Raw genomic sequence first — 24,640 nt, 5'->3', positions numbered from 1 at the left:
CATTTGAAGTAGGGCTGTTTCATATCAGAAAGTAGTCAGAGAATATTCAGTGGGTACAAACTCTGTTGGTGGTCAATTCCCCATTGGTCAGGGTAGTACCATTCCTCCCAGACAGGAAGACCATATGCCTACATATATGGTTATTGTACTACCCACTTTTGGAGTAAGCAAGGCTATGCAAATTGTAGAAGAATACTGAGAAGCAGTGGGCCAAAGGAATTAAGCACAGGAAATAAGAGAAAAGGAAATCTAACTAAATCTAGTTTCCGTCACCATAATGCACTAAAACTCCCATACCTTTCGATCACTGCAAACAGTCCGTGCTTCCACCCCATCCACACATGGCTTCATACCATTTACCTTTGTTCCTTAACTTTTCACCTCTCATTTTTGAGAATCCCTTCACTTTCCTCTTCCTCTCAACCCATTCACTCTTCCCTCATCTGTGATTTGATCCCTATTCATTCTCTTTTTGATCAAGCACCTCCACATACTTCTTTCACACTAATCGCTCACTTTGGTATTTAATCCACATTCATTCAGTAGCCATTCATTCTTGACCCTACCTCTTGTTTTACCAGCAACACTTTTTAAGTCCCTCGTTCCCACTGCATTCATTCATGTTTCTTCCGACACACTTAGCTCTCACTTCCATATAACAAGGTGGGTAGAAACATACCCTTGTACCCAACCATCTTCAGTACTTTTGATAAACATTCATTTCTCATATCAGACCATGAGGTACCTTCTTGCCAGCATTTGCACTTCTTAAAATGTCTCGATCCACTTTACGTATTGAGTAAACGATCTACCAATGTACACAAATTCCTTTACTTGCACCATTTTTTTCCTATTTATTTATAACTTACAATAATTCGCTCTGATTTTCCAGTCAAATACAACAATCTAACCTGTCCTCTGGAACGAGTCCACCCCCCCACCCCCACCCGGCTCCCTGATATATGATGGGCCCTCACTGTGAAGACCTGGCTTTCCCCCCAGGAATTTCAGCCCAGTTAGGTGAAGTCTCCTTTGGTTTATCCCATTTGGTTTGCCATTTTATATATTGGTTGTTTTTTAAAAATGATGTATGGTTCTTTTTGTTAATGTTTATTTTTGTTGAACACCATCCAGTCACACTGCTTAAGTTGGGGAGCCTTACAAATGTGTGAAATCAATCAGCCAGTCAGTTAGTCAATAGCTTGGTATTCAATATACAGTATTAATTTTCCAATCCATGCTCTTCATTGCATTATTTTATTCATTTATTAATTCTTTTTTACAATATTTCTAAATTTCCCCAATCAAAAATGACTCTGGGTCATGAACAACAAGAAACCAGAAAACAATTTTAAAATACCTATAAAGAACTAAATAAAATATTAATGGTCTGCATTAGAAGATAACATTATATTCATAGTCAGAATATCATGTTATCTTCTAATTGTAGGCCACAGAAAAGACTACAAGACTGTTTCCTCCCTTTTCAAGATCTACTCTCACTATAAGATAGAATGGGAGATGGGAAGAAAGCACCAGGCACAATTCCAGAAGGAGTTTCCAGGCAAAATTCAGAAGATGGATCAGAGCAATCCTGATGGATGGGTGGAAGGAGGGTGTCACTGGATGAAATAGAATTCATTCTGTGGTATCAAGTCAGGTCTAACTTAACCTGTTTTAAGTACTAATTCATGGTTCTTCCAAAGATATTCCAGTAATCTCTTCCAACCTGTCCATTCATCTGATCTGCTGTCTTCTCTTCTACTTCTCCCAGTCTTGCCACATAATTATTGTTTTAGAACAACACCCATTTGCATTGCATATCAAAGTATGTGAGTTTTAAATGTATGAAATTAAATTCCACAGTTAGACAACACCCTTTTGTAAACATCATCTCCTTCCTCGTATATGTATATATGTATATGAAACCTGGGAGGGTTTTGTTTTAGAGTCATCACTTCTGAATTATGAATGGACAACAAGAGAATGCATAACATTTTAATAGGAGTTCCAGGTAAACAAAAAGTTAATAACTTTGCACTAATCTACCCTAGTGAACTTGACTCCTTTCTTTAAAAATTGTCCTTATTAAGCCATAGACTTTATTTCTGTTGGAAGTCCTGGCAAATCCAGCATGCCTCATTAGCATGTGAATTAGCATGTAAATTGAGTCATCCCACAATGCAACTCTGAGGAAGCTGTTTGTTGCCACTCCCACTCCCTCTCTCTCTTTCTCCTCCTTCCACTGATCAAGCAGGCAGCATGGATGCTGCTCTTCTCATCAGGGCCATGTGCTCGGGCCTTGATGAAGAATTCTGCCCCTTTCTTCCAGGCAGCTCTTGGCAACTGTACGGCTGAGAGTTTAGGGCAAACTAAGTATTTAGCAAGAAAAGAACAAAGGAACTTCATCTTTTCCACCAAGATGGTTGTAACAGAAGAACAAGAAAGTCAGTAAGAAATTCTTTTACTTAACTTAACCTAATCTGTCTAAGCGTGTGATTCTTTATGCTTGGGAGGGCTGAGTGTTTAAGATCCATAACCTGTGTTTCTCTGACATGCTCATTGAAGCTATCTAAGATAATTTTCTTTTTCTGTGCAGCTTCTCCGCTGTGTTATAAGCTCTGTTCCAATTCAGTTGGTCCTAGCAGGCCACTAAATTGGCTTCAATTTCCACAGCACAGTTTACTGTGTTAGAAGATAGCAAGTTGTGGGTACACCAGAAAGGAATAAATTAACCCAAATCAACTTCTCCTAGATAGTTAAAATTAGTTCCAAATAGATCCAGTTGTGAATAACATTAAACACATTTCATTTAATCAGCTGAGATCTGGGAACACCTAAACCCAGTTAACTGCCCTATTTTTCCTACTTAATCCTCTAGGAAAAAGAGTTGGAGAGAAGATTCACTAAACAAACAAAAAAAGATCTCCCATAGAGAAATCACTTCAAGGCCTCAAACACAGATTGGCTGTAATGGCCAAGCCATACTTATGGCTGCTTTCCTGACCTATGGGGAAAAGGCTAGTGAGATAACGAAACTTCACCAGTCTTCTGGTGCAAGGTCTCATGTGAGTTTAAACACTTCATGGAGAAAGTGGGTGGAGATTCTGTATCCCCCAAATTGTGGTTTTTGTCCGTTAGTGTGATTATATGCTGCCAGAGCACCATTAAGGAGATTTAAACAGGTTAAGTGTGTTGTGGGACCATGACTATTTCTAGACAACAGTAAGCCTCTTCATTATTTGTGGACCTGTTTAAGAGATGGTAAAATACTGTTTAAAATAGACACATTTCTTGAAAGACTGCTTCTATTCTCAAATTACTAATTAATAATAAAATTACTACTATATATATATATATATATACATACACACACACACACATACATACATACACACACACACATAGATACACACCCACACCCACTCAGTATATATATACTGTGTGTGTGTGTGTGTATTTTCATTCATTCGTTCCATGGAAAGGCAAAATGGGTAGCTGATTCAGGCAAGAATTCCATTGAGTCCATTGTTGCAGCTCTGTTCAAGGGTCTGTTTCTATTGTCTAAATTGTCTATATCCCAGCTTAACATTCTATGAAACAATTTCCATGCATGCCACTGGGAGAACCCAAATCCTTTTGCAGTGCCCAACGTTCCCTTGGATCATTAGTGTCATGTTTTATTTTCATTTGGGAAATGCAAATGTCATATTGTTAAGTCCTAAAATAGTCTCACTGGAGCTTAAAAAACAAAGCTGTTAAAAACTCTCTCCAAAAGCAGGAAAACCCCTGAAAATCTTGGCCAGTGCACACACAGTGACCCTTAGCTTTCCCTCCAATGTTAAGTATGTCTTCCAGTCACCAAACACCCCACTGGTTTATCATAGGGGAAAGATCTGATTCTGTTCATAGATCAACAGTTGGTTTCACTAGCCAAACCCTGGGGAGTACTTCAGTACAGAAAAGGGGAGGTAAAAAAGTCAACAGGAGCCAGGGCAGTTGTATTCTGTATGTTCCATAAGCAAGGTTATAATACCAAGGCAAAGAACCTCACTTGTAATAAATTAGATAAGGAGATTATTGAAATAAGATAATCTTTTACCACTGGGCAAATGAGAAAATTCCTGGCAGTTCCAAAATAAACACAAACCTTTTTGTCCCTTTCCTTGTGCTTAATCACTGGATTTTGTACCAAATTAGAGGAGACTCAATGAAATATGAGAATATTTGTGGCATTGGATTTACTCTTTCTCAGATTTTATTTCCAAACTGTATGTAACCAAAGAATTCATTTAGCTGTAGAAGCCAGAGATCAAACTAAAGAAAAACTATACCTTTTTTGGCTTACTTAGGAAGACTTGTACTTTATTCATTAAAAAATAATAATAAAGGTGGGATAGAAAATAAAATAAAATAAAATAAAAATAAAAAAATAAAAAAAAAAATGCCGGCTAGTTTCACAAACATCAGTTCATCTAGTGTGGGAATTGTCCAACACATTTCATCTCAGGAGGAGATTTATGATTTTAGAAGTTCCTAGAAATTTCACCTTTGCCCACATGGGATGTAATCCAAAGAAAGACTCTGTGACTCTGTGTGTGTGAATTCCACTGCTGAAAATGTGAGCTTTCAGTTCTCCAAAGAATATGTGAGATTCCTTAAAAAGGGAACTTTTCCCAAGACCAGACCTGGGAGCGCAAAACAGCAAGGGGTTGCTGTACGGTCCCATTCTTATACTGCTCCTGGAGAGCACTGCCACTTGGCTGAGTAGCAGAAAGTGCCAGAGGCAGTCTTGCGCTTTTACTGTATTACTCACGCCTTCTTGTTTTACTTCTGCTAAAATAAAATTGGAGCCTTTCCGTATTTCTACTCGCTATGACTGGGAGGCATTGAAATAGAAAGCTGAAACTTGCAAGGATTTTTTATTTTCACCACTGCAATTCGCCCTAAAATGTTGATCTCTTTTGAAGCCCACTTTTTCATTTCCCTGTTTAATTTCTTCCATGTTGGTATATAATTATTATTTTTCTATCTATATCAAACCAACGATATTTATGCAAACTATCTGGAGTCCTGCTCCCTTGACAGAAGCAGTTCAGCCATAAAATGATATAAACCGAGCTGTAATCCAGAACAGCATTAAACTCATTTTGGAAACAGATCATCTAACAGTTGATGGGCTGCTGGGGTTGTGCCATGAAGAAGGAGTCTCCCTCTCCCACTGCACCATGCAGCCCCTCCATACCCCCCCCCCCTTCAGCAGATCCCTCTTTCAGGCTGATCTCTCTTCCAAAGCCAGATCTCTGTGCCATACTGGCTCCGTTTGGGGAACTGGTAGGTACCAGGGTAGCTCCCAGTTGGAAAGAACCAGATTCTCCTGCTGCCCTATCAAGAGAACAGCGTTCAGGACTAAAGCAGAGAGACCATGCTCCTGAAGGCATGGCAGAAAGTAGCGGCTTGCACGGCTGGCCTGAGGTGCAGTTGCATGGAAGCAGAGGAAGCGCATTGCAAGCTCAAGGCAGGCCCTCCTGCAGATGCGTTCTCGTCAAAACCAAAGAATCCCTTCCAAGCGGCAGGCCTGATTTGCACACCAGCTGTAAGGCTGACACTCATCTACAGCTACCTCCAAACCGCTTAATTTGTGTTCAAGCAAATATGTGTCCTAAAGAAGAAAAAAGAAAGAAAGAAGGAAAACCACCACCGGGTGTCGAGGGAAAGACACGTCTGGAGCCACAGGCGCCGAGGAAGGCGAAAGCGCTCGCGCAACCGCGGATCCCCCTTCGGCCCCGCTCTGCAGGCTCGCTCGGTCCTCTCCCTTCCTGAGCGCCAGAGCCGCCGCCCGCCGCCGCGGCCGGGAAAGGGGCGGTTCCGCGCGTGGGCAGGAGAGGAGGGGCAGTGGCCGCGTGGCCGGAGCTCTCCAAGCTCCCCGGGCAGTTCCTGCTGCCTGCGCGGGAGCCACCATGACTAGCAACGGAGCGGGCGGAGGGGGCGCCCCTCTGGCGCGCGATGGAGCCCCCGCCGCTCTTCCGCCTGCGGAGAAAGCTTCGTCGCTCGCCAAGAGTTACGACCTCTCCGGCAAGGTGTGAGCCTGCCCCGACTGGGCACCAGGGGGGGCGAGAGAGGGCAGGGAGCGTGGGGGAGGGGGGTCTTCGCGGTTGTCATCGCAGCCCAGGCAAGGCGGATCTGGGGGCCGCAGGCGTCAACTCGCCCCATTCCCCAGATTGTCTTGGAGAAGAAGTGGGGGAACCTTAACACCCCTCTCTCCATTCTTGCTCTCCTTGCCTCCTCGTTGTTAGCTTCCCCACCCAAAATCTCGTAAGGTTCACCTTTGCCCCTGAACTTGGGTTTAAGAGTGGCAAGACAGAAAAGAACAGGAAAAGGGGCGATTCTCAGTCATTTGGAAGAACGATGCTGGGGCTCCGGTCCGCCTGGAAAGTCTTTTTCCGATGGTTACTTGCAATCCTTGGGGTGAGGAAAAAAGCCAAGGGCATTCGCTTTCATGTTTAGGGCTGAATTATGATTTTAGTGCTGCCATTCCTGCCAGCACCAGTTGGGTTCCTGCGTCCTTAACGGACCCCTAGTTAACAGGAATTCAACAGGTCCTGGTTTCTTTAGCTTGGGAAGAGCGCTGGTAGGGACAACACAGCTGATGAGTATTTTGCCTGTCACTCACTGGCTTATAGCTCTACCCCCCAAAGTGCAGAACTCGCGATGGCCCTGAAAATAGGCTCTTTTCTAAGCCCTGATAATTCTTGGTTGCAACCACATTAGCTTCATCTTCAGGTCGGGCACTGCCTCCCTAGACAATACAGCTGACCGATAAGGGCCGGGGTCAGGATGATCACAGTTTTGTTCCTCTTTAGCAAGACCGCTTGGCAAAACCAATGCCCCACAAACAGCGGTGCCCTGTCCTCCTTTGCAGCAACAGCTGTAGCCCTTGCTATTCAGACCGCGTTGGGAGGAAGCAGCTGAAGCGGGAAGCTAATCAGGAGACGCATCTCTCAGGGTGAAGGCAGGGATGGGGGAGGTGTCTGGCAAGGCAGCGAAGTTCACTTCCTCACATTCAGAGCTTGCACATACCTCCCCAGCTGAGGCAGGAGCTCCAGCAATCATGCTGCAGAACCAGGAAGAGCACTGCTGCTGTTTGTTGGGGGCAGGCAGTTGTAGGGTATTCTATTTATATTGCAAGTTATTTATTTCTTTGGTATCCTGCTGTTTCTTTATGCCATCATAAGCCTTCGTAATGCTGGATCTGCAGGGTCCTGCAAAATTGGTGAACCTGCTTGCCACCAGCAGGGAGCTGAAAAAAAGTGTCACTGTAGCCAGCAAAGCAGTTCTGTGTATGTACCTAATTATTGCTTTCCGCTTTCCCACATCCAAGGAATTACTCCAGGATGAGTTTCCAGTGCCAATATCCGTGTTTCCATCAGAGTTGGACAGAAGATCAGGATCTAATCCAGGGTTTCTCAACCTTGGCAACTTTAAGACATGTGGACTTCTGCTCCCAGGATTCCCCAGCTAGCATATGCTGGGTGAGGAATTCTGGGAGTTGAAGTCCACATGTCTTAAAGTTGCCAAGGTTGAGAAACCCTGGTCTAATCAATAGAAATATGCATAAGGAGCCAAAACACAACAGAAAACAAGTGAAATAATGCACCTTTCTCTATGAAGGAAGGATGGACTCCTTCATTAATCCTGTTGGGAATTTAAAACATTGTTGACCAGTCTCATGACATAAAACCACTGCCCTATAGGCACTGGGGACATGCTCAATAACAACTCAAATTATCTGCACACAATTTCTGTACTGTCTTTCTTTGCCATTATTGATTTTCTTCACCGTAGAACAAGCACTTGAAAATCCTGTGCTGGACTGGCCTACAGTGCATTTCATTTGGAGAGACAGTGAAAATGCCTGGCTAAGCACACATTTTACAGTTCAGGGGGAGAAAAGGTGTGAACCCACTGCCTCCCACACCTAGTGGAAGTAGAGTCTTGAGGGGCAAGAAGCATATTTACTTGCAGTGAAGACAGAACTCATCTTCTGCCTCTGCTAATGACTGGGCTCTCCTATCACCCTAAACCATGGTTGATTTAATAATAGTTTAGTGTATGAGCCACAATTGGCTGAAGATATACGACATTCTAAGCCATAGCTATTTTACAAAGCAAAATAGCTAGGTTCATATTACATACTAAGGCAAGGTTATGGGTTGGCCCTACATTTTCACTGATAGGGATCAGGCTGCTGGGCCTGGAAGTGGAAGAAAATGTTTTGGCTACAGCTCCCTTTCAGTCTTAAATCCAGAAGCCCAATTTCATACTGTCCATTTAGTCAATCCCAGTTCCTTGGGGAGGGGATCCTTGGAGAGGATAACAGCCAGCCTCCACCAGGGATCCCTGCTCCCTCCCAATTGCTGTAGCCGCCAATTGCTAGCGGTGCCCCTTTGCTCTTCTCCAGTCCACTGGTGTCTGGACCCACAGCTGATTCTCCCTCTTCCTGACACCTGAGAAGAACAGGAGGCAAAAAGACAGCAATACAAAGGAGGAGCAGCAACAACAAACCAAGAAACTTTGCAAAGTGGCCACAGGTCCTGCCCACTCCATTACAGCAATAATAATTCCTGGCCTGTTCTAACTGCCTTCTCCTGCATGGTACTTTTTGGGTCAGGTGGACTGCAACCCACATGGATTACAACTTCAGATACATAGTTCAACCCTACTGAAAGGGCATCAGGCAGGAAAATCGGTATGGTTCTTCCCTGCATGAGTCCCTGTTCTGGGACTTGCTGCCTTCTATTAAACCAACACTCCCTCCCTACAAAGATGCAGAGAGAGAATAGTTTCCCTTCCCCATTCTTAAAGTGAAAGCAGCTGGAGCTTTTCACTTGTGTTGTGTTGCAACTGTCCATTTTCTCAAGCAGTGTGCCCAAAGGCTGGCTGAGGATTTTGCAAGTTGCAGTTGTAAAGCTTCTGGAAGACGCTGTGTTGGGGAAGGAACGCCAAGTGAAGTGTTTTTCATTTGGAAATTTAAGAAGTGTGTTTCAGCTGTCTGGGAAATACTGCCATATCCAGTTGAGGAAGAGCAGTTCAGGAGACCTGGGAAGCAGATTTCCTAAAGTGATGGGGACACCATTATTCCAGAGATGTTCCCTAGTCCTGAATCTTGACTCTAAGCTTGGTTTGTTTGCTTTTGCTTTAAAGAACTATTTTTGAAGTTTGGGCTGCTAAGAGTCCAGCGTTTGTTGTTCTACCAGGGTGGTTGAGGGATTATCCCCTAGTGATTGCTGTTATTTCTGAGCTGGATGGGTTCACTTTTTATAGGCAGACAAATACTTGCTAATCCACATTTCTCACAGGGATAAATTGCAAAAAGGTGAGAAATTTATTAACAGATATAGTGTGCTCCCCCCCTCATTTTTTTAGACTTGTTATCCCGCCTTTATTATTTTTCTAAATAACTCAAGGCAGGGAACATGCTTAATACTCCTTCCTCCCCCTGTTTTCCCCACAACAACAACAACCCTGTGAGGTGAGTTGGGCTGAGAGAGGGGGACTGGCCCAAGGTCACCCCGCCGGCTTTGTGGAACAGAACCCATTAAATGAAAAGGCCACAAAATCTTACACCACTGTGAATCTTTAAGATGCCTTACAGTGAGTTCTTTTTAACTACTCAGAGTAGCCTCAGATATTACCTTTGCTTCCCTGGGGTAAATAGCTCCAAAAATGCCAACGAAACCAGGACTTTTAAGTGGAAAGTCTGTTTGCTTAGAAGGAGTAGATACTGGGTTGTGTGTTTGCTCTGCCGCCTTGCAGCGTAGGTGAGGCAGCTGCGAGAAAGGAAGAGAGCCCCAGAGCTTATGGATCTTCTTGTGGCACTTGACATGTGTTACAATGGCTTTGCTCTAAGAGAAAGAGTCAAGCCATGGAGTCTGTGTATGTGTTTATGGTCACGGTGACTTCAGAGGATATAGACAAAAACCTGGGAAAGAAGGAACTGATTGTCAGAAATATACTTCAGATTCTAATCAAGTGTATGAGCAACAAACAGTTCCTTCTTTCTCCACCCTTTGTCTATATAACATCATAGATCAATGACAAATCTGGCTCCAGCGGGTGAAGGAAAGGGCTGGGTTTGAACTGTGCCTTTGGGGACTACTTGGAGGATTAATAAACCGTTTGGGTTAGGCAGAGGTAACATTAGCTAATGGACTATTGGCTTGCTTAGGGCAAAGGTGAAGAGTGCAGTCCCGTCTGAGCTGGGAATTTCTGACAGCTCCCAAGGGCATCCCAGAGCATTGGGTGACCTCTCCAGCCTACATGTTTCAGGGCATAAAACTACTGATCCTGGGCATGTTTGTGTGAAAGTAGCTTCGCTGAAGAAGCTCATTCTCAGATAAGAGCACAGATAGGACTGTCTTTTGGCTGTCTTCAGTGAACACAGCCCTGCTGGCAGTGATAGCTGGAGAGGGGCTGAGGGGGCAGAGGGCAGGGCTACCATAAATGGAGCCAAGAAGTTGCTGTAGGCTCCTCAGCAGAAGTTCCCTTGAATTGAAATAAACAAACAAATAAATAATCCTAAGAAAGGTATTGGAAGTGTTATAATTCCAAAACTGAGGAACAGTAACTCAGAAACGTAGAAGATGTAGGCCCTGTCGTACTAGCTTCTCCACTGAAAGAGTAGGTGACTGAACCTTACCACCTCCTAGCCAGCTACCCTGACAGTTCAGGTAGATACTCAAGTCCTTGAACAAGGCATTTGGCCCCTGAGCTTCCAGAGACATAATTTGTCCAGACTAGCCTGGCTAAAAGGCTAAGCAAAAGCAGGAGTTGGACCATATGGCATGCAGGATAAATATAAACGGGCTGTTTGTTTCCAGTGGAAGCAGCAGCTGGTCCTTAGAGTAGCTACAAGCTAAACTACTTAACTTCTGTGCCGAAGAGAGGAATCATTGACAGGGAAGTGGTGCTTTTAGTACTTATGGAAATGAGGGCAACCAGTTAAGAAGAGTTTACAGCCTATCATTCTTCCAGAGAAAGGAGTTTGGGGCAAGCCCACAAATGAACTCCAGACTCACTCAGAGAATCAGGATGGTGGGATTGATATCCCACCTACATGGGAGAACATCTCTTGAGGGAACACAGTAGGAAGGAAGGCTTGCCAAACATTAGCAATCTAGCAAATGGACTAGAGAGAGATGAAAGTACTGGAACTTAGTTTGCCAGGACCACAGACAGATAACACCTCCTTCAGTAGAAAGAGCTGGGGATAGAAAGGGTTTTCCCTGAGCCCAAACCTTCCTGAAAGACTTAGCAAAGTACACTCTATATATTCTACGTGAAAATGCTTTAAAACTGCCTTTTGCAACTTGGCGGCTTCCAGTTTTGTTCAATTTAAATTACCATTAATTTAAACTCCCAGCCAGCTGTGCCTTTGGCACCTCTGGAGAGCATCAGGTGGGGAAGTCTGCCCTACACCATCCTTGTAAGCTTACCATAACACTAAAGAGGGTGATAAATAGAAAGGGTAGCAAATCTTTGAAGATGATTTCCCCGAGTATTGCTTTGGACTTCATGCAAGTGCAGGACTGCTCTGCGGTTCGTTTCAGCAGCCCAGCCTCTTCACTCTTCCGCAAACCTGAACAAAACAACCTTGCAGCTGGTTAATGAGTTGCATTAAGAAGTTGGCTCCTTAAAGCAGTGACACCTTTTCTTTCAGGCTCACACACAACCCTGAAAAAAGTTGGGGGCACTTTGATTAGTAGCACAGAGGAGCTGTGCTTACAGGAGATCCAAAGCACTTTTGGTTCAGTTTTAAAGCTTTCTCAGACCTAATAAACCTAATTAACAACTTTCAAAGAATTTTCTGTTATGGGGGACAGCCTTGTTACTCTGTGGCAGTGTTTCTCAACCTTAGCAACTTTAAGATGTATGGACTTCAACTCCCAGAATTCCCCAGCCAGCCATGCTGACTGGGGAATTCTGGGAATTGAAGTCCAGCCCTCAAAGTTGTGCTGGCTAGGGAATTCTGGGAGTTGAAGTCCACCCATCTTAAAGTTGCCACATTTGAGAAACACTGGTCTACGGTGGCAAAAAAATCAGGAATTTTCATGAACGCTTATGCCTTTTAATAAAATTTGTTAGTCGGAAAAGGTGCTACCAAATTCCTGATTTTCTGCCCGTTCTCCACATCGAATTACAGCCAGTGTGGAGACGATGAGACCGTTGTAGTAGAGCAGACAATGAGTGTCTCCCAGTCAGAATGGCTAAAGTAAGATGGAAGATTAGATACGCCATTTGTTTGTTCTTATCTTTGTTGGCTGCTGCATCTGCTTACTAGATTAGATCACTGCCAACAGAAGAGAGAGACGCTTCTTTAGCAAGGAGGCACGGGAACAAAAACACATGAATGTCAGTATCCCCCAACCAGCCTTATTAATGGGCTTTTGCACCCCATCTTGTAGGTGATGCTGCTTGGAGATTCAGGTGTGGGGAAGACCTGCTTCCTCGTCCAGTTCAAAGATGGAGCCTTCCTCTCTGGGACCTTCATAGCTACTGTCGGGATAGACTTCCGGGTGAGGCCACTGTTGCTGCTGGAGATAAGTTTGCCACAGCAGAGAAGTGTGTTGGGCATCCTGCAGTGGACCTTTAAGCTAAGCACACTGCAGGCTGCAGTACATGGATGCAAACAAACGTTTGTCGTGCCTGGTTTTGTTCTTTCAGTAGCAGGATCAGGAGTCCAGCGCGTGGAGACACAGGGGCCTCAATCTTTTCCTCTCTGCTGTGGCTGTAGTAAAAAAACACCAAAACAAAACCCAAATTGTCTTTCGTGCAATCTATCCCTCTCTTCCTCCTTCATTTACCCATGCACACTCTCGGAGCTGCTGGTAGTCCCAGGGGGAAATTTCCATCATCTTCTCTCATAGAACTTCTGTCGTTTTTAGGATGGGATGATTTTCCCTTGGATGACAGTTTGGGGAAAGCCGTGAAATCCTCTCTCTTCCACAAACTGTAGTCCCAGTCTGCACTCTGTGGTTTATAAAGGCCACAAATCAGACGTGTGAATTGCTTGCAGACATTTAACACTCCACCGCATTTGCCTGTCAGAATTTGTGACTGGAGGTATGTGTGAACAGGAACAAGTGGCAGCAAGGGCAAGCAGCATACACAAGGAATCGGATTGGTTCCAGTTCCCATTAAAAAGCCCTGCCACCATCATGAATCCTTGTGTTATGCCCAGGTATCCAGGGAGAGAAGAGTGGAAACAACATAATCACATAAATAATGTGATTTATATAACATGTGTCAGATGTCATGTGCCTTATTCTAGAGCTCAGGAGATGTTATTTCATTTACAACTGTAAATTGTAAATTGAAAACAACGTTTTGTTGGCACTGATCGTTGGAACTCAATGCCACAGGATTTTAAATAGCTTTTTCAATATCTTTATTCAGATCCATAGATAGTAAAAGTGTGGATGGCTAATAAAAATTGCATTCATTGAATTTTTATGCTGCTTATCTGTTAGCTGTTAAGACGGAATGGTCATGACTTTAATTTATAAGCATGTAAGCTATTCTTCAGAAGCTCCCCCTAATACTGAGTTAACTAATGGATAGTTAATACTACTGGAGCATAACTGTTGCAGGATAGTTCTAGCCAATTGTTCTTGTTGGGTTTTTAAAAATCCAAAATTGTATTCTTTTGATGCCTTCCTGCACCAACATGCCCTCACTTTTGAGAATCCATTCATTTGTAACCTTTTACTGAAAAACTGTTCCTATACTGTCAGGGGCTCAGCTGTTCAAATTTTCAGGACATCTCTGTTTCCAGAACTTTTAAAAACTTGTGTAATTGAACAGAATCTATTAATAAGCCCTTGTCCATCATGTAACTATCCTCCAGAGAATTCCTTTTTGTTTAAGGTCAGCACTTCCAGCAGGCTAATCCTGTAGGATGTCTTCATCTCTAGTAAGTGTATGATGAAGCATTTAAATTCTGGAAGGATGTTTTTGATTAAATAAACTTTATGACTAAACGAAGGATTGAAAACACTACTAATTTAATTTGTTACATATATTTGATGGTTAGAATTAAAAAAAAAATATGAAGCAAGCATTGATTCAGTTCTTGTTCTTGGCAGCTAACCAATTCTTGCTCAACACTGGAATTCTTTGGTCAAGCTCTCTGTTCAAAATGGTAACAGACAGCCTGGTTAATTGGTGTGTTTAAAAAGATCTCTGAAATATACTATATGCATAACATGGATATCTTTTTCCAAGGAATAGTATAATTTTTTGTTTGTTATGTAAGTGATAAACGTACTCAATTAAAAATTATCTCAAATTTATAGGAACATGATAGACTCGCATTAGAACGTAAGATATGAACTGTATGTAGATATGTAAAATATTTTGTTGGATGAATTAAAGAGGAAAAATGTGGGTGTTGAATTATATGTTACATCTAGGTAATGTAGTACGTACTACCTTTCTCATGCTCAGTTGTCTGGGACTAGTAATAACAACATATTTGGTCAAGAGATTAGCTGTGTGGATAGTCTAGGCTACCTTCCCTAAGCTGGTTTCCTCCAGATGGGTAACTCCAGAATTCCCAGTCTACATGGCCAACAGTAGCCCCAGTTCATCTGGAGGAGACTATTGGGGAAGAGTAAAATGCTGCAGGAGACTGTTAATAAGTTTAAGAAAAATATTATAATAATTTGTAATATTGGGCATTCCAAAGCAAAGCAATAATTTGAGGAGGTACCTCTAACCTATCCTTCTTCGTGCTCCAAAATAATGTTTTGGTTCTGGTTGTGCTGAACCAAATGAAACTTCTCCATAACATACTAAATTCATATAGAACACATTATTTTTCTTCAGCAAATTATATTAGGTAGATATATTCCATGTGCATTATAGTGGGATATGTGTCAGCCCTTCGAGGTAAGTCCAGACAGAAGCACAAACCATGAATAGTAACACTACCTTTATTGTCAGGTTACAGTAATAGAATCTTGGAAGTCCGAAAGCTTGTCTCCCATCCTTTACTTTTACTTTCCAGAAAACTAGGAAGGGTCCCTTCTGAGATGCTTCCCACACCCCTTTTCTTTCTGTGGGCTGAGATACCTTTGGCATGACAGTTATCTAAGCTGTGGCTCTTCCTCCCGTCTCCCAAGGTCATTCCCACAGACCATTATCTATGCAGTATGGTGTCTCTGTAATGGTTGCCTACCCCAAACACTCAGACTCACAAGAGGTTACTTAAATGAAATCTGATTTATTAGGGAAATTATGGCAGATACAGAGAAAGCTGAGAATGACTAAAAGCGTGCCAAATACAAACTAAAAACCCTCGGCTCCAAACATAATCCCTCCCCCCTACCGGCCATAGCAACCACCCCCCTCCCAGGTGCTAGTAACCGTTTTCCACACATCCTGGGAAAGCAACCTTGAACACATGAGATAACCCAAACACATTCCAACCCAGCAGCCAACAGATAACAACTCCCCGAAGAGGAATCTTCCTCCCTCCCGAGATCAAACACGTATCAGGCAAATGACATGCGAAACGTTACGATGTACCAAGCACATTGAAACGGTGAACATGACAGTCTCCATATCTTCATGTTAAAAAGCTAAAGTCTCCCTCAAGTCGAACTGGACTTCTGGTGACTTCATGGATGCATCCATGTAATTTTCTTAGCAACAGTATAGAAGTGTTTTGCCATTGCCTTCTTCCAGGGTGTTTTTCCCACGTCACGGTCTAGCCTACATCCCTGGGTCTTCCTAATGGTCATCCATGCTACATATTAACCAGGCTTGGCTTAGCTTCTTGAAATCAGCCATGACTGGCTACGTGCTGCCATCCTGCTGGGCAATATGATGTTAGGACCCCCCAAATTCACCACTGTATTGCACCACTATATCACCACTGCCAGTCTCACAAAGAACCATGTATGCAACAGTATAATAGTATAACCATGAGTATTTTGTCTATTTAAGAACAGAACTGCTTGCCCCATGCTTGCTTTGTAATCCTAATGCCAGGAGAGGGAGGCATTTGAAGGAAAATTGATGGGTGGAAGATGGAGGCTTACTATATTTCTTTCCTGCCCGTTTTCAATTCCCTGATCCATTTTTTTTTCTCCACAGTTGCTCCAGAGTTTAAAGAATGTAGTATGCAAAGCCTTCCTTTGTGCTCCTATGCATTTCGAAGCACCTCTCCTTGAATTGCTAAAGCCAAGTGGCTCCATGTACATGTGGAGACAGCCAACCGGGAGAAGCTTTTAAAGCAGCCACATGAGACTTGCAAATGATGCAGCTGCTTCAACTGTTTTGAAAACTTTGCAAAGCTCATAGGGTGAAACAATTAAAGAAGAGAGAATAACAGTGGGTGGGTGAATGATGAATGAAGATGATGGTAATGATGATGAGCATTTGTGTTCCATGGTCCTTTTGGAGCTCAAGACGGATTACATGGGGATCTCCCTTCATTTTATTCCCCAAACAATAATTTTATGAGCTCTATTGGGCTGAGATAGAGTAATGTGGCCCAAAATCCCTCAGTGGCTTCCATAACTGAAGGATTCTCCTGGTCTTCCTGGGCCATGTATGTTACCTGCTATGGACTGCACTTTTTCTAAATAGCTTGTGCAGTCTTGGCCTCTACATTGTAATTATCTCTGACAAGCATGATCTGGAGGAACACAATCCCTTGAATATGGTAGTGAGAACTGAGACAGGGGATGGTATGTCTCCCTTGCCACGGATTTTATAGCGTAGTATTTTGATTGTGGACTTCATAGCAAAAGACAGTGTTGCCTACTCTACCCAACTGACTTTTTTGTCTCTCTCTCTTCAGAACAATAACCATGTTAATTTAGTGCAGTAAAAACCACTTGTGGCACTTCAAAGCCTAAAAAAATGTAATTGTATGGATCATATTCCACTGATCCATGAAAACTTTTACATCTATGTTGCCACAAACTTAGTACCAAACGTTGTACTGTTTTCTCTGTGTGGAGTGGTGAATTATGAAAAGACTGAATAGTGAAACTGCCCAGTGCTTAATGATCTATAAGATATTATTTGCTATTAGTGTAGTCATCATTACTTCAGTCCAGAATTGGACATAACATATATATATATATGGAAGAAATTTAAGGTATTTTAGTTGTTTCGATAATTGCTAGTTAATCAGCTTAACAAGCATTGTTCCAGCTGACAGGGTTGCTTTGCATGCCATCCCAGTAAATATGATACCTCTGCAGGCAAAGAGTGATGGCTTAATATACAGTGTTTCTTCAGACATGCTGCTTACAGTCTTAACTAAAATTTCAGGGCACCAACTGTACAATATGTCTGAAGCTTGTTACCTTCTTACCAGAAGTATGAAACTATTAGTGATTGTTCCATGGAATTTTAAACTGTGAGTGTGAGAAAATGATGAGAATGGACCTTAGCTGCTTGTTTTCTCACAGGTGATCTAAAGAACTCAAAGCTGAATATTGAGTTCTTCTTCTTAATCTGCTTTTTATATAAATATGGGGTATTGTTTTTTTCTTACAGAACAAGGTGGTAACAGTGGATGGTGTAAAAGTGAAATTGCAGGTAGGTCTGATGGATACACTGAAGTTTCATATCCTGTGAAGTCCCCTAAGCAGGCACCCTTGCTCCATTTTTTTCTATTCTGAAAGGGTCTCCTATATATTTAGTCACTGTGTTTCAAGCCAGTTTTCTCCACATCAAGGCTTCAGCTATTACATTTCTGCTTGGCATGTGGAAGCTAAAGCCACAGATGTGGGTTACTTCCAAAGAAATCCTGCCACCCAACAAAATATTCTCTGTATTGACCTCTGTTGGCTCCATTCTAATCCTATGTGCCAAAATCAGCCCTGAATCCTAGTTAAAATGGATATAAGAAATCAGTGTCGTCCAAGAACCCTTGAAGTTAGTTAGTAGGCACTTGCTCAGGCACCTTTTTTTGGAAGAATAGTTTGCTATCTGCTGATAGATATACTCAAATTGTGTGAAAATTCTCCTATACAGTATTGTGCTTTTATAGAGATAAGATGTAATTATTTCGTTTTACCTCTTTTATAGTCTCTTCTTCAACATTCAGCTGATGTTTATGTTTCTTATCTTTTATCAGACAACCAACCTATTATTCATGAGATTTATTTATGTATTTATTAGGTTTATAGGGCTGCCTAACTCCAGAAGATTTTGGGGCAGCATACAACATTAAAAACAGAAATCAAAATAATAAGAAAAGAACAACGTACAATGTACATTTTGGAACAAAACATTCACCCAGTGTAGAAATGCTTAAAAGCAGCTTACTATCTACCTTATTCAAGGCTTAGGAAGAAAGCAGGTTTTCAAAGGCTTTTTAAAAATAGGGTAGACCCTATGAATCTTGCGGGGCAGGGGATGCTGTTCCAGGGCGTAGATGCTGCAGCAGAAAGCCTGTTTCCTGGGTCTCATCAGGGGACATCATTTAACTAATAGGAACCAGACTATGCCCATTCTGCTTCATTATACAGAACCGGCAGACACTATTGTAGATAGGTAGTCCCTTGTATAGCCAGGCCCTATGCATGGTGGTGACCAGCATCTTGAATTGCACCTGGAAGCTAACTGGCAGCCAGTGCAGGCTGCAGAACAGTGGTGTTCTAGGGCTGTGCAATGTCTCAGATTCAGTTCCAAGAAGGTGCTTCAGAGTTCATGGGGACACAGCCATAGCACCTGTCCACAGTTCTTCAACCCAGCCATGTCTTCTCCTGTGAGACGGGCTATGTTTGCATCCCTGCGGGCTCTGAAACATTTTTTTTTAATTGAAGCCAAAGCACTGCACATCCCTAGTTGATACCTGTATATCATGCATTTTGTATATTGGTATTTATGGTGCTGGTTTGAGACTGTAAGAAAATGACTTATTTACAAATTTCTGGATCCAAAAAAATCCTGTTGGATCCATGAGATAGTTGTGCTCAAGTCTTTTACTTTTGCATTATCACTTCCATATGTTGAATTGACTTCTATAAATGCAGCCATATAGTACATTTTTATTCTCTTATTTGAGGGAACTACCAAGACTTTGGCTCTGTTAGACATAATTCAGAGAACTCTCCAAGAATTTGTATCATTTTGCATGTATTGTATGTGAATTTTGCCTGCACTAATACTTGTTTCACATCTGGGCTCCTCTAATGGAGTAAAATGAAGGTTCTTTCCTTGGTTTTCTGTCTTTGCCTTATGGCAGATTTGGGACACTGCCGGTCAGGAAAGGTTCCGGAGTGTAACACATGCATACTATCGTGATGCACAAGGTAGGTCCTCCAGAATGCTGCCTTGCTTCATCTCAGACTGAATTGAGTTGGGATGATTAGTGGAGTAGCCCTTTCATTGCTAGGATCTAATATCAAATGATAATGCAAGAAAGCTCTGTATATTAGCAGTGTGCAATATTTTGACTTTGAAATGGCCTTTTGGAGTGTTCCAAGCTTAAAACAAAAGATGTGTGTTATGTAAGGTTTGTCGTTTTGAGGGGACTATTTTGTTCCAAGCTCAAAACAAAAGAGGTTTTCTGTTTTGTCTACACCCTACTGTATCTATGACATAGCTCATCTCCTTCCCTTCATCTTTGTATCTTCCCTAAAATGTATGAGAGTTGAAGTCCAATGCATCTCATAGGCACCACATTGAGAATGGCTGGTATAGCTTATGATCTGTGTATAGACAATATTAGATTTAAACCCCACAGTCTTCCATTAAACAGATTATGTTGAACAAGGGTGGGAATATGCCTGTGGACTGGGATCCCCAACAGATTTAGAATTCAGAATAGAGGGATCGGTAGTTTGACTTGATCTGTGTGGCCCCATATGTTCCCAATAGCTTGATAACTTTAAAAAATTACAAAATCATCAAATAACACATATTTCTCTTTCTTTTCCAGCCCTCCTCCTCCTTTATGATATCACCAACAAAGGCTCCTTTGACAATATTCGGGTGGGTATTTCATGCCTGCTACTTGAATCAAGATGGTCACCCAGCCTTGCTCAGACAGGAATCAGATAGCAAGTTAAAGTTGTAACCTGATGAGTAAACATATCCTGGTTTGAGCTGTTCTTGTGTCTCAGTGTCTAAACAAGCTGGGTCGTGCAGAAATCAGCAGAGCAACAAAAAGGATCACCTGCACTTGAAAAGCCAAGAATTTTAAAAGATGGGAAAAAAATATTTTCAATAAGCTCAGCACTGATATAAACTTTACTTGGCATAGAAATACATGATATATCTCTGTGCTTTACACTTCACAAAGAGAAAACATCCCTGCCACAAAGAACTTACAGATTATAAATTGTCAGAGGGGAGATGAAGAGAAAAAAGGAAAATCAGGCTAAACGCAAGAAGAAGAATTCATATTTATTTCAGCCATGCAGCACATTATTTGCAATTGGTTGTCAGTAATATGGGCACTTCCATACAGCTGCCACGTTCCTGCTCCAAACCCTCAGAATAATTTTTGAGACACTGCAGTTCTAACAGCCAGCATTCACAAAATGCTGACACCTTGTCAAGAGCTGACTGCTAAGGAGATTGCAGAAATGGGTGTCCAAACAGGGTTCTGTCTCCAGGTCCTGTCCTTACTTCAGGTTGAGTGATGTTTGGGAAAATGGGACTAGTCACTGGGTAGGAGATTCGTGAAATGTCAGCCTCCTTGGCCAAGAAGGCAGCTGCAAGGGCAGCATGGAACTCTGGTACCTTAAGCTCTGTGGGGATTGTGGGAAGTCTAGGAGGTGGGAGTAATTTTAGAGTTCCCGCCAATGGGAAACTGTCCTCCCAAGGCCCAGCACATCTGATGCAAAACTGGCTCAGTTGCCAAGAAAGAGCACACAGGGCATTATGCCCATTCAGGAGCAACCCAAAGCTGTGTGAGACTGTTCTAAGAGGTTATCGCTGGAGTTTCAGAGGTACCCACCCTGAGGCTTATTTGAGCTACTTTTTATCAGAGCAAGGGGACCTGGTTTATCTCTTCCCCACTTAGATGCTAAGAGCTCATGCAGTTCAGTGGCTGGGTTTAGAAATTGCACCAAACCATGGTTTGCTTAATGGTGATATATTGAGTGAACCACACATCTAATCAGGTTCATACAACGCAGTAAGACATAAGCCAAGATTTGCAAAGCACAGTGGCTGAACTGATGCAAATGTGCTAATCCAAAGACAAACAAGCAACAAGATGGCAGGACAGGATGGGTGAACCCAGCCAGGGCTTGGTGTGTGGTGTTTCTTCTCAGCTATGTTCCATCTCATCTCGTCTATCTCATCACATTCAGCATTCTTCTTTCCCACTCCCTTGCAGGCTTGGCTTTCAGAGATCCATGAATATGCCCAAAAGGATGTGGTTGTCATGCTTCTAGGTAATAAGGTATGTACTGTGGTCCGATGGTAGTGCAAATTCGTGCTGTCCTGCAAACGCTTTCCATCTTCCCTGGCTCTTAATGGTCTCCCTGTGAGAAATGTTCAGTTACCATTCTGTGCTTTGCACAATTCCCTACTGTGATCAGCTCATAACCCAAGACTGAGGAAACCGGATCTTCCTGTGGTTGTTGAACTACAAATCCAAGTCAGTATAGTTAACAAAGCATGTTCCATATGGTTGAGGCACCCTTGGTTTCGTTCAGATAATCTATCCTCCAACTCTCCATGCAGTGCTAAAAATTACTGATGCACCATTTCTATCGTTTTGAATTTTCACTGGCTATAAGAAGGGGTTTTTAGACCTGCCTCTGCCCCAATACCAAGAAATTGAAACGTTTACGCCCGTGACTGGGAAGTAGAGCTTAGGTTTGGCTTATTTGAAAGAGGCTTAGCTGAATATATTTATATATTCACTGACATACACAAACACATTCTTGATTGCTTTTCTGGATTGTAACATTTTATTTTAACTCTGCTTTGACTAAAATCATGATTTCAATGAAGTCACCCAAACAAATGGTTGCCCTCCCATTTTTTCCCTTAAAAGAGGTGACAGCTCCAGTTAGATATACGATATAAGCCTTAATTACCTCATTCCGTGAGGCCACGGGTCATTTCACACAACTCTTCCATCATGTCAGAGGGTCAATGCACGTCACCCCATTTGCTCTTAAAAGACAATGTGCAAGTGTTGGTTTAAAAAATCGACCATGGTTTATATAAGACAAAATTGTAAAAAAAAAAGTTTTTAAAAAGTACTAGAAAAAAAAACTAGTCATCAGCTGCTCAGAGACCAGATGTGGAGGAGGAAGTGTTGGAGCACCAGATGCAGATCTGGGACCTCGCAGTCTGTAGGGCCCCCAGATGCAGTTGGCAACACATCTTTTTCTAACAAAACATTCCAAGAGGCAGGGCATGTTGCTGAGGAAGCGGCCCTTGTTCCTGGCATAAAGCAAATGTAAAAGGGACCCAGAGCCATTCTGGTGAAATCAACACGCCGAGCATAATTGGTGCTCTACTCTGTAGTGTGCCAAACTAGAAAGAAAGGAAGGGAGAGAGAGAGAGGAGAGACAGCTTAGAGTGGGTGAGGAAAGAATAAATTTGAGGAGTGGAAAATAGACCACCGAGGCAGACACCAAATGTGGGGAGCTGGAGCACCCGGGCATTCTGTTCAGGAGTCATCTTTGGATCTGGGCACTCCATGGACTGTTTTTTTCTCCCAGCAGAAGGACAGCTCTCACCATTGTTTCTACTGCCTTTTTTTCACTCAAGCTGCTTCCAGCAGATATCCTGTTCCCGTGTCTGTGCTCCTAGAAAAGCTAGCAAATAATGACTACATGGCAGGTGGGGCCATAAGCTACTTTGCCATCTGCCAGAATGGTTGTGTGTAGGGTGATCAGGTCTATCAGGTCATCGGAGACACAGAAACTGCCACTCTTTATTGTGATCATCTGAAATTTTGCAGCCCAGATCTGATAGCCCTAGATGCAACAATTGTTCTTCTGGGCATGTTTCCAGAATGTGGTGTGAGAAACAGCCATCAATTCATTAAATAGGTTAGATGAAACAACATTGGGCGGCAGATACTGTAGGGTAGGATTATGCAACCCGTGGACTTAAGTATGGATTTTGTGCTGTAATTGCAAAATTGCTGTGCAAGAGACCGGATCAGATCTCTTAAGTTAAGGGCTCTCCTTGAATCCTGCTGCTTGGGAGGAGGAGAAGTTTCAGGAGAGCTGCAGGTTTGTGTAGAGAACCACCGTGTGTGAGAGCGAGGGACTTGCCCCCCCTCTGGACACCGTGTGCCACCAACAGATTATGCCTGAGGAAATACGACAGGAAAAAGATTTGTGTTGCCACCCCCACCCACCCCGGTTTGGCAGAATGGTGGACTGGAAGTGCACGCAACAGTCTTGTTATGAGAAACTGAATGTATATAGTCAAGCATAGAAAAGGAAGAAAAACAAAGTAAGCATAGGGAAATATTGCTCTCTTTTTTAATCTTAGGGATTCTTGGATGGGTCAAACGTTTCATTAGAAAGTCCATTTCTGATTTTTTGTGGGGGGGATGGTAGTAAAATAATATTGAAGATAAGGAAATCTTGGTCATCTCTGCTGACCAAGGTGAGCCAGCAGGGGGCACTGTGGGTCTGTGGCTCCACACCTCCAGAACTACCCAGGAACCACTGGACACTTAAGACACTCCCTTTTTCCCCCAATCTGTCAGTCCTCAATGCAGAGTCACCCACTGTAATGGCACGTGGGAAAGACCTTGGGAGACTGGGCAAAGAGAGCTGCCAAGGGAACAGTCAGGTAAGAGGCAGCATAGCCCGCAGCTGGATAGTGGGCAGGGCAAGAGGCTCAGAAGGGATCCTCCCTAGTTTGTCAGGCTGTGAAGGAGACGGGGGGTGGAGGGATGTATACTTTCAGATTTGCAAGATTCTGTCAATGTAACTTTACAATAAGATAGAATTAGCTCATCTGGTTGTGATTCCTATCTGGTTTACCCTGCGAGGCTGACACTCACAGCCGGAAGGGCCAAAATCAGATCAACCTTGGAACATCAGGATGTGTCCATGTCAGGCACCAGGAGACAAGCTCAATTTGGAAATAACTTTACTTTTTGCCAGACTGACACAAGTGGAACTCCCCAATGGTGTTTACTGTCGCCACAGGAAGATCTGGGAGATAAACATGTCAGGACTGATCCCAGGACTCCTTTGTGCTCCCCAATGTGGTGTCCCCCATCCCAGTCTTTCCTAGTGGCAGAAACCCATGCGGTTATCTCCCCTTCCCCTCTGGCCTCCAAGCGTCTATGCTGCTTCAGTGCTGCACAGGGAGGCCCAATTTTCGCAATGCCTTAAAACCACACCATTCATTCATTCATTCATTCATTCATTCATTCATTCATTCATTTACTTACTTACTTACTTACTTAGAAATAATGTACTGAATTGCTAGCCCACCTTTCCTTCTCTTTGATAACCAAGGCAACTTACAACATAAAATTGAATTGCAAATTGAATTGAACGTAGACCAAACAATAGTATAACCAAAACATAGATAGCATTCAAATCTTTAAAAATAATAAAGTAAAATAATAAATAATAAAATAACAAATAATAAAGTAATAAATAATAAAGTAATA

The 24,640-nt window shown here is 42.7% G+C and overlaps 1 protein-coding gene across 1 annotated transcript in view; it reads left to right on the top strand.

Moving 5' to 3' along the window:
• Positions 1 to 5,895: 5,895 nt before the first annotated feature.
• RAB37 (RAB37, member RAS oncogene family) overlaps positions 5,896 to 24,640 on the top strand; it is a 24,322-nt gene continuing 5,577 nt past the window's right edge. The window contains exons 1-6 of the mRNA XM_063293233.1: positions 5,896 to 6,080; positions 12,465 to 12,575; positions 17,575 to 17,616; positions 19,271 to 19,337; positions 19,967 to 20,019; positions 21,374 to 21,439. Of these exons, the coding sequence (XP_063149303.1) occupies positions 5,961 to 6,080; positions 12,465 to 12,575; positions 17,575 to 17,616; positions 19,271 to 19,337; positions 19,967 to 20,019; positions 21,374 to 21,439 (459 nt within the window). The 5' untranslated portion in view covers positions 5,896 to 5,960. The remainder of the gene's footprint in view (positions 6,081 to 12,464; positions 12,576 to 17,574; positions 17,617 to 19,270; positions 19,338 to 19,966; positions 20,020 to 21,373; positions 21,440 to 24,640) is intronic.

The sequence above is a fragment of the Candoia aspera genome, chromosome 2 (assembly GCF_035149785.1).
Source record: "Candoia aspera isolate rCanAsp1 chromosome 2, rCanAsp1.hap2, whole genome shotgun sequence".
Lineage (NCBI taxonomy): Eukaryota > Metazoa > Chordata > Lepidosauria > Squamata > Boidae > Candoia > Candoia aspera.
Note: the sequence above shows the minus strand (reverse complement) of the source record. Positions and strands in the feature narration are given on the sequence as shown.